The sequence below is a fragment of the Pseudophryne corroboree genome, chromosome 4, assembly GCF_028390025.1.
Source record: "Pseudophryne corroboree isolate aPseCor3 chromosome 4, aPseCor3.hap2, whole genome shotgun sequence".
NCBI classification, from domain to species: domain Eukaryota; kingdom Metazoa; phylum Chordata; class Amphibia; order Anura; family Myobatrachidae; genus Pseudophryne; species Pseudophryne corroboree.
The window spans coordinates 604,035,097-604,049,499 of NC_086447.1; the positions used below are offsets into that span (position 1 = coordinate 604,035,097).

The 14,403-nt window shown below is 47.6% G+C and overlaps 1 protein-coding gene across 3 annotated transcripts in view; it reads right to left on the minus strand.

The window, feature by feature from the left end:
• COG2 (component of oligomeric golgi complex 2) overlaps positions 1–14,403 on the minus strand; it is a 199,487-nt gene that overhangs the window by 149,976 nt on the left and 35,108 nt on the right. For all 3 annotated transcript variants that reach the window (XM_063917580.1, XM_063917579.1, XM_063917582.1), the window contains exons 5-6: positions 14,270–14,367; positions 9,001–9,109 (exon numbers count right to left, since the gene is read on the minus strand). In XM_063917580.1, the coding sequence (XP_063773650.1) occupies positions 9,001–9,109; positions 14,270–14,367 (207 nt within the window). The remainder of the gene's footprint in view (positions 1–9,000; positions 9,110–14,269; positions 14,368–14,403) is intronic.

Consider the following 14,403-nt stretch of genomic DNA (forward strand, 5'->3'; position numbering starts at 1 on the left):
GACAGTTCTATCTGGGAAACACAGAGTGAAATCACACAGCAGATACAGTACAAGCACACAGTCATATGCAATGCAGAAATTATCACAATAAAGCTGCACTGAGCTAGTAGATACAGTCAGGTCCATATAGACACAATTCTCATATTTTGGGCTCTATACACCACCACAATGGATTTGAAACGAAACAAACAAGATGTGCCTTAACTGCAGACTTTCTGCTTTCATTTGACGGTATTTACATCCAAATCAGGTGAACAGTGTAGGAATTATAACGGTTTCTATATGTGCCTCCCACTTTTTAAGGGACCAAAACTTGGATAATCAACTCAAAAGCTATTTCATGGATAGGAGTGGGCTTTTCCCTCTTTATTTCATCATCAATTAAGCAGGTAAAAGGTCTGGAGTAGATTCCAGGTGTGACATTTGCATTTGCAATCTGTTGCTGTCGACTCTCAATATGAGATTCAAAAGAGCTGCCACCATCAGTGAAGCAAGCCTTTATTAGGCTGAAAAATCAAAACAAACCCATCAGAGAGATAGCAAAAATAAGAATTTACTTACCGATAATTCTATTTCTCGTAGTCCGTAGTGGATGCTGGGGACTCCGTCAGGACCATGGGGAATAGCGGCTCCGCAGGAGACAGGGCACAAAAATAAAGCTTTAGGATCAGGTGGTGTGCACTGGCTCCTCCCCCTATGACCCTCCTCCAAGCCTCAGTTAGGATACTGTGCCCGGACGAGCGTACACAATAAGGAAGGATATTGAATCCCGGGTAAGACTCATACCAGCCACACCAATCACACCGTATAACTTGTGATCTGAACCCAGTTAACAGTATGACAAACGTAGGAGCCTCTGAACAGACGGCTCACAACAATAACAACCCGAATTTGTTTGTAACAATAACTATGTACAAGTATTGCAGACAATCCGCACTTGGGATGGGCGCCCAGCATCCACTACGGACTACGAGAAATAGAATTATCGGTAAGTAAATTCTTATTTTCTCTAACGTCCTAAGTGGATGTTGGGGACTCCGTCAGGACCATGGGGATTATACCAAAGCTCCCAAACGGGCGGGAGAGTGCGGATGACTCTGCAGCACCGAATGAGAGAACTCAAGGTCCTCCTCAGCCAGGGTATCAAATTTGTAGAATTTTGCAAACGTGTTTGCCCCTGACCAAGTAGCAGCTCGGCAGAGTTGTAATGCCGAGACCCCCCGGGCAGCCGCCCAGGATGGGCCCACTTTCCTTGTGGAATGGGCCTTGACAGATTTAGGTTGTGGCAAGCCTGCCACAGAATGTGCAAGTTGAATTGTGCTACAAATCCAACGAGCAATCGTCTGCTTAGAAGCAGGAGCACCCATCTTGTTGGGTGCATACAATATAAACAGTGAGTCAGACTTTCTGACTCCCGCCGTTCTTGAAATATATATTTTCAATGCCCGGACCACGTCCAACAACTTGGAATCCTCCAACTCGTTAGTAGCCGCAGGCACCACAATAGGCTGGTTCAGGTGAAACGCTGACACCACCTTAGGCAGAAAATGAGGACGCGTCCGCAGTTCTGCCCTGTCCGTATGGAAAATCAGATATGGGCTCTTATATGATAAAGCCGCCAATTCTGATACTCTCCTGGCTGAAGCCAGGGCCAGTAGCATGGTTACTTTCCATGTAAGATACTTCAACTCCACCGATTTGAGCGGCTCAAACCAATGGGATTTGAGAAAATCCAAGACTACATTAAGATCCCACGGTGCCACTGGGGGCACAACCGGGGGCTGTATATGTAGTACTCCTTTTACAAAAGTCTGGACTTCAGGAACTGAAGCCAATTCTTTCTGGAAGAAAATCGACAGGGCCGAAATTTGAACCTTAATGGACCCCAATTTGAGGCCCATAGACAATCCTGTTTGCAGGAAATGTAGGAATCGACCCAGTTGAAATTCCTCCGTGGGGGCCTTCCTGGCCTCACACCACGCAACATATTTTCTCCAAATGCGGTGATAATGTTGTGCAGTCACCTCCTTCCTGGCTTTTACCAGTGTAGGAATGACCTCTTCCGGAATGCCTTTTTCCCTTAGAATTCGGCGTTCAACCGCCATGCCGTCAAACGCAGCCGCGGTAAGTCTTGGAATAGACACGGTCCCTGCTGAAGCAGGTCCCGTCTTAGAGGTAGAGGCCACGGATCCTCCGTGAGCATCTCTTGAAGTTCCGGGTACCAAGTTCTTCTTGGCCAATCCGGAGCCACTAGTATCGTTCTTACTCCCTTTTGCCGTATAATTCTCAGTACTTTTGGTATGAGAGGCAGAGGAGGGAACACATACACTGACTGGAACACCCACGGTGTTACCAGAGCGTCCACAGCTATTGCCTGAGGATCTCTTGACCTGGCGCAATACCTGTCCAGCTTTTTGTTGAGGCGGGACGCCATCATATCCACCATTGGTTTTTCCCAACGGTTCACAATCATGTGGAAGACTTCTGGATGAAGTCCCCACTCTCCCGGGTGTAGATCGTGTCTGCTGAGGAAGTCTGCTTCCCAGTTGTCCACTCCCGGAATGAATACTGCTGACAGTGCTATCACATGATCTTCCGCCCAGCGAAGAATCCTTGCAGCTTCTGCCATTGCTGTCCTGCTTCTTGTGCCGCCCTGTCTGTTTACGTGGGCGACTGCCGTGATGTTGTCCGACTGGATCAACACCGGCTGACCCTGAAGCAGGGGTTTTGCCAGACTTAGAGCATTGTAAATCGCTCTTAGCTCCAGTATATTTATGTGAAGAGACATCTCCAGGCTTGACCATATTCCCTGGAAGTTTCTTCCCTGTGTGACCGCTCCCCAGCCTCTCAGACTGGCATCCGTGGTCACCAGGACCCAGTCCTGTATGCCGAATCTGCGGCCCTCTAACAGATGAGCACTCTGCAACCACCACAGAAGAGACACCCTTGTCCGTGGCGATAAGGTTATCCGCTGATGCATCTGCAGATGCGATCCGGACCATTTGTCCAGCAGATCCCACTGAAAAGTTCGTGCGTGGAATCTGCCGAATGGAATCGCTTCGTAAGAAGCCACCATCTTTCCCAGGACTCTTGTGCATTGATGCACAGACACTGTCCCTGGTTTTAGGAGGTTCCTGACAAGTTCGGATAACTCCCTGGCTTTCTCCTCCGGAAGAAACACCTTTTTCTGAACCGTGTCCAGAATCATTCCCAGGAACAGCAGACGTGTCGTCGGGGTCAACTGAGATTTTGGAAAATTCAGAATCCACCCGTGTTGTTGCAGCACTAGTTGGGTTAGTGCTACTCCGTCTTCCAGCTGTTCTCTGGACCTTGCCCTTATCAGGAGATCGTCCAAGTAAGGGATAATTAATACGCCTCTTCTTCGTAGAAGGATCATCATTTCGGCCATTACCTTGGTAAAGACCCGAGGTGCCGTGGACAATCCAAACGGCAGCGTCTGAAACTGATAATGACAGTTTTGCACCACGAACCTGAGGTACCCTTGATGTGAAGGGCAAATTGGGACATGCAGGTAAGCATCCTTTATGTCCAGGGACACCATAAAGTCCCCTTCTTCCAGATTCGCTATCACTGCTCTGAGTGACTCCATCTTGAACTTGAATTTTTTTATGTACAGGTTCAAAGATTTCAGATTTAGAATAGGTCTTACCGAGCCGTCCGGCTTCGGTACCACAAATAGCGTGGAGTAATACCCCTTTCCCTGTTGTAGGAGGGGTACCTTGACTATCACCTGCTGAGAAAACAGCTTGTGAATGGCTTCCAATACCGTCGCCCTGTCTGAGGGAGACGTTGGCAAAGCAGACTTTAGGAACCGGCGAGGGGGAGACTTCTCGAATTCCAACCTGTAACCCTGAGATACTACCTGCAGAATCCAGGGGTCCACCTGTGAGCAAGCCCACTGTGCGCTGAAATTCTTGAGTCGACCCCCCACCGCTCCTGAGTCCGCTTGTAAGGCCCCAGCGTCATGCTGAGGGCTTTGCAGAACCCTGGGAGGGCTTCTGTTCCTGGGCAGGGGCTGCTTGCTGCCCTCTCTTACCCCTTCCTCTGCCCCAAGGCAGATATGACTGTCCTTTTGTCCGCTTGTTCTTATAGGACCGAAAGGACTGCGGCTGAAAAGACGGTGTCTTTTTCTGTTGGGAGGGGGTCTGAGGTAAAAAAGTGGATTTCCCGGCAGTTGCCGTGGCCACCAGATCCGATAGACCGACGCCAAATAATTCCTCCCCTTTATACGGCAATACTTCCATATGTCGTTTGGAATCCGCATCACCTGACCACTGTCGCGTCCATAAACTCCTTCTGGCAGATATGGACATCGCATTTACTCTCGATGCCAGAGTGCAAATATCTCTCTGCGCATCTCGCATATAAAGGAAAGCATCCTTTAATTGCTCTATAGTCAATAAAATACTGTCCCTATCCAGGGTATCAATATTTTCAGTCAGGGAATCCAACCAGACGACCCCAGCACTGCACATCCAGGCTGAGGCGATGGCTGGTCGCAGTATAACACCAGTATGTGTGTATATACTTTTTAGGGTAGTTTCCAGTCTCCTATCCGCTGGATCCCTGAGGGCGGCCGTATCAGGAGACGGTAACGCCACTTGTTTTGATAAGCGTGTGAGCGCCTTATCCACCCTAGGGGGTGTTTTCCAGCGCGCCCTAACCTCTGGTGGGAAAGGGTATAATGCTAATAACTTTTTTGAAATTAGCATTTTTCTATCTGGGTTAACCCACGCTTCATCACATACATCATTTAATTCCTCTGATTCAGGAAAAACTACAGGTAGTTTTTTCACCCCCCACATAATACCCCTTTTTGTGGTACTTGCAGTATCAGAGATATGCAAAGCCTCCTTCATTGCCGTGATCATATAACGTGTGGCCCTACTTGAAAATATGTTTGTTTCATCACCGTCGACACTAGATTCAGTGTCTGTGTCTGGGTCTGTGTCGACCGACTGAGGTAAAGGGCGCTTTACAGCCCCTGACGGTGTCTGAGACGCCTGGGCAGGTACTAACTGGTTTGCCGGCCGTCTCATGTCGTCAACTGATTTTTGTAATGTGCTGACATTATCACGTAATTCCATAAACAAAGCCATCCATTCCGGTGTCGACTCCCTGGGGGGTGACATCACCATTATCGGCAATTGCTCTGCCTCCACGCCAACATCGTCCTCATACATGTCGACACACACGTACCGACACACAGCAGACACACAGGGAATGCTCTTATCGAAGACAGGACCCCACTAGCCCTTTGGGGAGACAGAGGGAGAGTTTGCCAGCACACACCCAAGCGCTATAATATATATGGGAACAACCTTATATAAGTGTTGTTCCTTATAGCAGCTTAAATATATCCAATATATCGCCAAAAAATGCCCCCCCTCTCTGTTTTACCCTGTTTCTGTAGTGCAGTGCAGGGGAGAGTCCTGGGAGCCTTCCTCACAGCGGAGCTGAGCAGGAAAATGGCGCTGTGTGCTGAGGAGAATAAGCCCCGCCCCCTATTTCGGCGGGCTTTCCTCCCGTAGTTTTAGATAACTGGCATGGGTTAAATACATACATATAGCCTTAATGGCTATATGTGATGTATTCTTTTGCCATAAGGTATTAAAATATTGCTGCCCAGGGCGCCCCCAGCAGCGCCCTGCACCCTCCGTGACCGCTTGGTGTGAAGTGTGTGACAACAATGGCGCACAGCTGCAGTGCTGTGCGCTACCTTCATGAAGACTGAAGAGCCTTCTGCCGCCTGTTTCCGGACCTTCAATCTTCAGCATCTGTAAGGGGGGTCGGCGGCGCGGCTCCGGGACGAACCCCAGGATGAGACCTGTGTTCCGACTCCCTCTGGAGCTAATGGTGTCCAGTAGCCTAAGAATCCAATCCATCCTGCACGCAGGTGAGTTGAAATTCTCTCCCCTAAGTCCCTCGATGCAGTGAGCCTGTTGCCAGCAGGACTCACTGAAAATAAAAAACCTAAAAAACTTTTTCTAAGCAGCTCTTTAGGAGAGCCACCTAGATTGCACCCTGCTCGGACGGGCACAAAAACCTAACTGAGGCTTGGAGGAGGGTCATAGGGGGAGGAGCCAGTGCACACCACCTGATCCTAAAGCTTTATTTTTGTGCCCTGTCTCCTGCGGAGCCGCTATTCCCCATGGTCCTGACGGAGTCCCCAGCATCCACTTAGGACGTTAGAGAAAACATTAGGTGCGGCCAAATCAACTGTTTGGAACATTCTTAAAAAGAAAGAACGCACCGGAGAGCTCAACAACACCAAAAGACCCGGAAGACCATGGAAACGACTGTGGTGGATGACAGAAGAATTATTTCCCTGGTGAAGAAAAACCGCTTCACAACAGTTGCCCAGATCAAGAACACAGGAGGTAGGTGTATGTGTGTCAAAGTCAACAATCAAGAGAAGACTTCACAACAGTGAATACAGAGGGTTCACCACAGATGTAAACCCTTGGTGAGCCACAAAAACAGGAAGTCCAGATTAGAGTTTGCCAAACAACATCTAAAAAAGCCTTTACAGTTCTGGAACAACATCCTATGGACAGATGAAACAAAGATCAACTTGTACCAGAGTGATGGGAAGAGAAGGGTATGGAGAAGGAAAGGAACCGCTCATGATCCAAAACACACCACCTCATCAGTGAAGCATGGTGGTGATAGTGTCATGGCTGCCAATGGAACTGGTTCCCTTGTATTTATTGATAATATGACTGCTGACAAAAGCAGCAGGATGAATTCTGAAGTGTTTCGGGCAATATTATCTGCTCATATTCAGTCAAATGCTTCAGATCTCATTGGACGGCGCTTCACAGTGCAGATGGACAATGACACGAAGCATACTGCTAGAGCAACCAAACAGTTTTTTAAGGCAAATAAGTGGAATGTTATGCAATGGCCAAGTCAAATACTTGACCTGAATCCGATTGAGCATGAATTTCACTTGATGAAGACACAACTGAAGGGAAAATGCCCCAAGAACAAGCAGGAACTGAAGACATTTGCAGTAGAGGCCTGGCAGAGCATCACCAGGGATGAAACCCAGCGTCTGGTGATGTCTATGCCTTCCAGACTTCAGGCTGTAATTGACTGCAAAGGATTTGCAACAAAGTATTAAAAAGTGATAGTTTGATTTAGGATTGTTTAGTTTGTCCCATTACTCTTGGTCCCTTAAATAGTGGGAGGCACATATAGAAACCATTGTAATTCCTACACCGTTCACCTGTTTTGGATGTAAATACACTCAAATTAAAGCGGAAAACATCTTGTTTGTTTCATTCCAAATCCATTGTGGTGGTGTATAGGGCCCAAAATATGAGAATTGTGTCGATGTCCCAATATTTATGGCCCCGACTGTACATATATATATATATATATATATATATATATATATATATATATATGCCCTACCCTTTGAAGAAGTCATATGTGACGAAACGCGTTGGGTTCCCTGCACTGACCCCCTGCCTATTTTTTAAGCTAAGTCTTATCTCCTACCTTATATTTATATAATTTTATCTGTTGAAAATTTGTACTTTTATTTATTAACTTTTATATCTTATTAATATCTTATTAAATTTGAATATTTTTATATTTATATTTTTTGGCTCATAAATTTAAAGATTTTTTAGTATATACTTTTTAAACAACACAGGTCGCCGGTACCCCTATCCCCCACTTCTTCCACAATTTTTAGCATTGCTCCACCAGCGTTGCATTTTTAGGGGGTGGCAGACACCTATAATAAGGTTGTGTGTGTTTTTTAAAGATTTTTTCTCTTTTAAAATAGTTTGACATAGCTTTGGAATCTATCCCACAAGTGGCGCTGTATATATATTTTTTTACATATATATATATATATATATCAGCGTGGTCCTAGACCTGAGGTATATATCAGAACACTCACACAGTATATTCTATAACAGGTACGCTCTTTCTTAACTAACGCTATCTGTATAAAGACAAGTAGAATACTCAAGTGTTTGTAAAGTCACAGAGCTGTATATAGGCGGCTTTACAAGGGAGACCTTGCCTTGCAATCGCAGAGACCAATAGCTGCTATGCTCAGAAGATGGCACCCAGTGTCTCTGTCAGGGAATGAGGGAGAGTGTGAGGCAGCTCCAGTGCGGAAAATCTATGTGGAGATGGCGCCCTAGGCCGGGTGGAAAGGGCTACAGGTCAAGCGCCGGTTCACCTGTGCTGGACTTCCACTGCCGGTACTACAGAGCCTTATTAAATGGGGCGTTAGTACACCTGATCTGTACTCTTATGCCCTGGCGGTCTAGTGGGGACCCTGCTTGGTGACCGTGTCCACACCAGCACCGCGACCCGTCTCCCTTGGTCGCGGACGGAACGCGATTTAATGGCGGGTCCGTTTAGGGGACCCTCTTACCTCTTCCCCCGTAGCAGCCACACGATCCAGGAGAGCAGTCTGCGACCATGTGCCTAAGCCTGAGTGTCTACGCCGCAAGTAACCGGGAACAGAGCCGTGGGAGTATGCAACGCTGCTTGGGAGGTGATGGAGCTGCAGCACTAAAGTGTCACCCTGACATACAGCGCTGAAAGCCCAGAGAAGAAATCTTCTTAGAAAGCTTTTTCAGGGCTGCCCAGTGCAGCCCTCCTGTTAGGTGACCTGCTGCTGCAGGCACCAACTCAACATTGAGCTCTCAGTGCCTAGAGGCAGTGTTTATAGGGGAGGCCTCAATGCATCCTGGGACAGCCTAAGCCTGTTGGTGCCTCTGGATCAAGATCCACTCTACACCCCGATGTTTTCCTGTGGAAACCAATGTATCCTGCTGCAGAAAAAATGATAAGCAACTAATCACATTAGAGACTGACATACAAACTGGAATAATACATCATAGACACTTTATTGAATGAAAACATTAAATGGCGTAACAACTGCTTGTCCAAACCTACTCTGGGAATTACAGTTACAGTATTCAATCACTTCTTGGGTACTGTACTCACAGGTCTCACTTTGTCCAGAAGAGGCATTCCTTTACTTTGAACAGCATGGAACTGCAATTGATTAAATTCTGTTGCAATCCTCTCCAGCATCTGCCCAGTTAGTAATGTGCTTAGAAATACAAAATAAAGTGGTAAAAAATGAAGTATATTTAGAACATATCCAATTAATTTCTTTTCTACCTTGTCATTAGGAATAAATTTCAGTAAAAGTTTGACACTTTCTTCCTATGGGATCAGTACTAAATGCCGCCGGTCGGAATCCCGGCGGTCGAAATACCGACGCCGGAATCCCGACCACACAATCCCGACAGGGGTGGTGAGCGGAACGAAGCCCCTTGCGGGCTCGCTTCGCTCGCCACGCTGCGGGCACGGTGCCTCGCTACGCTCGGCACACTATTATATTCCCCCTCTATGGGTGTCGTGGACACCCACGGAGGGAGAATATGTCGGGATTGTGGCGGTCGGGATTCCGGCGTCGGTATTTCGACCGCCGGGATTCCGTCCGGCGGCATCCTGACCGCATCCCCTTCCTATATCTCTATACATAATATATATCTATGTAATACATTATGGGGTATATGCAATTGCGGTCGAATTCCTGAAAATGTTGAAAAACGGGACATTTTCGCCAAAAAAAAAAATTCGACAATGCAATTCAGTACTTTTCGTCAAAAAAACGGACTTTCCAAATTTGACTTTTTGAAATTCGACATTTGTCAAATTCGACATTTCTGCAATGGTACAAATGCGGCAATTCGACAAAAGTATATTCAATTGAAGATTGTAAATTCGACAACAGCACTTTTAGACAGTAAATTTGTCATTTTCAATCCGCCACACTTTGCTGGCGGAATCTAATAAAAAAATTTAAAAACATGTTTTTTTTAGTGTTTTTTTTATTGGTAATAGCATATCTATTTATATTAGAAGGGAATAGGTACTTGGTTTGTCTATTTAGGAGGCACAAGTATTATTTATATATTTTTAAAAATATATATATTTTTAAAAATATATATATATTTTTTTTTATGGAATGGGGTAAAATTCAGAAAAAAAAAATGCGTGGGGTCCCCCCTCCTAAGCATAACCAGCCTCGGGCTCTTTGAGCCGGTCCTGGTTGCCAAAATACGGGGAAAAAAAAATGACAGGGGATCCCCCGTATTTTAACAACCAGCAACGGGCTCTGCGCCTGGTCCTGGTGCAAAAAATACGGGGGACAAAAAGCGTAGGGGTCCCCCGTATTTTTTGTACCAGCACCGGGCTCCACTAGCTGGACAGATAATGCCACAGCCGGGGGAAACACTTTTATACAGCGCCATGCGGCCGTGGCATTAAATATCCAACTAGTCACCCCTGGCCGGGGTACCCTGGAGGAGTGGGGACCCCTTCAATCAAGGGGTCCCCCCCCCCAGCCACCCAAGGGCCAGGGGTGAAGCCCGAGGCTGTCCCCCCCATCCAAGGGCTGCGGATGGGGGGCTGATAGCCTTGTGTAAAAATGAAAGAATATTGTTTTTTGCAGAAGAACTACAAGTCCCAGCAAGCCTCCCCCGCAAGCTGGTACTTGGAGAACCACAAGTACCAGCATGCGGGGGGGAAACGGGCCCGCTGGTACCTGTAGTTCTACTGCAAAAAAAATACCCAAATTAAAACAGGACACACACACCTTGAAAGTAAAACTTTATTACATACAAGCAGACACATACATACTTACCTATGTTGACACGCCGACTCTGGCCACGTCTCCGTCTGTCGACGTCAGGGGTACCTGAAAATAAAATTATATACTCACCTGATCCAGTGTCCGGTTCTTTTATTGTAATCCACGTACTTGGCAAAACAAAAAAACGCATACCCGCACCACACGGACTGAAAGGGGTCCCATGTTTACACATGATGGGACCCCTTTCCCCGAATGCTGAGACCCCTGTGACTCCTGTCACAGAGAGTCCCTTCAGGTAATCAGGTAGCGCCTCGTCCTGGCACTCTCCTGATTCCCTATGCGCGTCTGAGCTGGCAGACAGCGCATCGCACAGCACCTCCATTAGTTTCAATGGTGGGAACTTTGCGGTCAGCAGTGGGGTTACCTGCGGTCAGCCGCTGGCAGCGGGTGACCTCACCGCTGACCGCAAAGTTCCCACCATTGAAGATAATGGAGGGGGCTGTGCGATGCGCGTCTGACAGCTCAGACGCGCATACAGCCAATCAGGAGAGTGCCACGAAGTGGCATTTCCTGATTGGCTGAAGGGACCTTTTTGTGACAGGAGTCACGGGGGGTCTCTGCATTCGGGTAAAGGGGTCCCATGTGTAAACATGGGACCCCTTTCAGTCCGTCTGGTTCGGGTAAATGCCTTTTTTTGTTTTGCCAAGTACGTGGATTATAATAAAAGAACTGGACACTGGATCAGGTGAGTATAATTTTATTTTCAGGTACCCCGGACGTCGACATTGGAGACGAGGCCAGAGTCGGCGTGTCAACAAAGGTAAGTATGTGTGTCGGCTTGTATGTAATAAAGTTATACTTTCACGGTGTCTGTGTCCTGTTTTTATTTGGGTATTTTTTTTGCAGTAGAACTACAGGTACCAGCGGGCCCGTTTCCCCCCCGCATGCTGGTACTTGTGGTTCTCCAAGTACCGGCTTGCGGGGGAGGCTTGCTGGGACTTGTAGTTCTTCTGCAAAAAAACAATATTCTTAAATTTTCAACAAGGCTATCAACCCCCCATCCGCAGCCCTTGGATGGGGGGGCAGCCTCGGGCTTCACCCCTGGCCCTTGGGTGGCTGGGGGGGGGGACCCCTTGATTGAAGGGGTCCCCACTCCTCCAGGGTACCCCGGCCAGGGGTGACTAGTTGGGTATTTAATGCCACGGCCGCAGGGCGCTGTATAAAAGTGACCCCCGGCTGTGGCATTATCTGTCCAGCTAGTGGAGCCCGGTGCTGGTACAAAAAATACGGGGGACCCCTACTCTTTTTGTCCCCCGTATTTTATGCACCAGGACCAGGCGCAGAGCCCGGTGCTGGTTGTTAAAATACGGGGGGATCCCCTGTCATTTTCCCCCCCGTATTTTGGCAACCAGGACCGGCTCAAAGAGCCCGAGGCTGGTTATGCTTAGGAGGGGGGACCCCACGCAATTTTTTTTCATTTTTTTTACAGTTTTTTGACCATTTTTAAAAATCGGATAAAAATCCGTCAACTCGGCCGTTTTTCGACAGTGGGACTGTCTAATTAGTTTTTTATTGAATATGTCGAATTCCGGCACCCACCTGCCGGAATTCGACGGTCGAATTGTGTCGAATTTAAAAACGGTCGAATTCCACCCGGAATTCAACCGCAATTGCATATACCCCTATATATTTATTTATTTACTTAATATGTCAGAGGATGTATTTTACCTACCTGTTGTAGGAGTTAAAGTTAATATGACATGAGTAACAAAAATAACTGAATGTGTAGGTAACTACACTAAGGCTCAGCTGCTATTTCTACAAATTTCCCATTCCACAACCTGAGCTCAGTGTCAATATGGAAATCAGTAGCTGGGAGTAGGTCACTCATGTATCCATTGAATGTTCTCAAAAAACGCTACAGTCAATCACACTGGCAGCTGCTATTTTACCCAAGTGTACAATAACTGTATAATACATTGGGGGTCATTCCGACCCGATCGCTTGCTGCAGTTTATCGCAGCGCAGCGATCGGGTCAGAACTGCGCATGCACCGCAGTGCGCCGGTGCATGGCAGCAGTCGTTGCCTAGCGATCTCCTCTGGGCGGGAGGGGGATGGAAGGCGGCCTGAAGCCGCCGCCTAGAGGGCGCGTTCCGGCCAACGCAGGCGTGGCCGGACCGTTAAGGGGGGGGCAGCGGGCTGCGGCGTGACGTCACACGCAGCCGCTGCGACCTGGGGCAGTGAAATGGTTCTCCCGGCCAGCCGCAGGAGCTGCGGTGGCCGGGAGTAACTCCTGAAATGCAAGAGCATTGGCGCTGTGCGATGCTTTTGCACTTCTGAGGAGGGTGCGGCACTGACATGCGGGGGCGGACTAGCCCTGTGCTGGGCGTCCCCACGCATGTCTGAGTGCCTGATCGTAGCTGTACTAAATTTAGCACAGCTACGATCAACTCGGAATGACCCCCCCTTATGTAGACTAATGTGATTGGACACTTACAGCAAATAGATCAATAAGACTGTATTGATGTCAGTACTTTGTAGGTCCACCAAGTGCAGTGATTACTGCAGACAACATTCTTGGCAAACTGTCCACAAGTTCCTGGACAACAGTAGGAAGTATGTTTTGCCATTCCGCCTTAAGTACAGTGACCAACTACGACAATGTCAAGTCAGTTTATAACACACCTGCTGCACCAGATAGTCCCATAGGCTATCAATGGGGTTAGGATCTGGAATAAGAGCAGTCATCTGAGTTACCAAAGTTTCTGTATACCAGTGCAGTGTCGCCTTGGGAACATGACGTAGCACAGCCTACGATGAACCCCCTTTCAAACTCTGTTAGCTCCTTCTGGCAAACAATTTAGAAAGCAAATTATCTAATCAGTGCCCCTCTCTACCTGCTTTATACCTTCACGAACAGGAGCACATCATTTTGCTTGCACACCGGGGATTGAGGGGGATTATGGGGTCCAATCACTTTTGTCTACATAGTTTACAATAGATATACAAATAATGACGACATCTAGTGTTCACGCTAGGCTGTTTTAGCAGGGCTCCGCGCCCTGCCCGATTTTTTAAGGGCAAAATCCGCCCTGCCCTTTCTGTGGCGCCCTGCTAGAACAGCCACCCGCTTCCTGCCCTCCCAGCGTGTAAAGATGCCGTGCGCATGCACGCAACATCCATTCAAGCTGTGAGAGAGAGCTTGGGGGAAGCCCAGCACCTCCGTAGGTGCTGGGCACGCCCCCAACAGTGATGCAGCCGGCCACCCACGCCCACTGTTTCATCGTCTGTGGGCTGAACCGCCCACTTTTATTACGTCAAATGACCACGCCCCTTTTTCACCGCGCACACACGCTTGTGTCCCCCACAGTCAGGCGCCATGCCCTGCCAAAATCCTAGCGTGAACACTAGACATCAATCAGTAATAGTGAATGAGGCACATTTTTAATATACTTTTGGGAGAGGCTATTTTGAAACATGGTGGCTTGTGGTTTATCAGACAGATTGTATTCAAAGACATCATGTGACTTTTGACCCAATGTCAAGAATCACAAGTCAAGATCGCCCAGTCAAAAAACTGAGAAACTAAATATTAACTTGGAGCTCACCTGTTCATCTCTGAATTTTCTTTACAGTTCTGGGAGTGCAAAATTATTTCAATCTTCTCAACAGAACGGATGACATGAATCATCCGGAAAACGCACATCTGAGAAAAGGAAAAGATTGGTCACTTATCAGATGT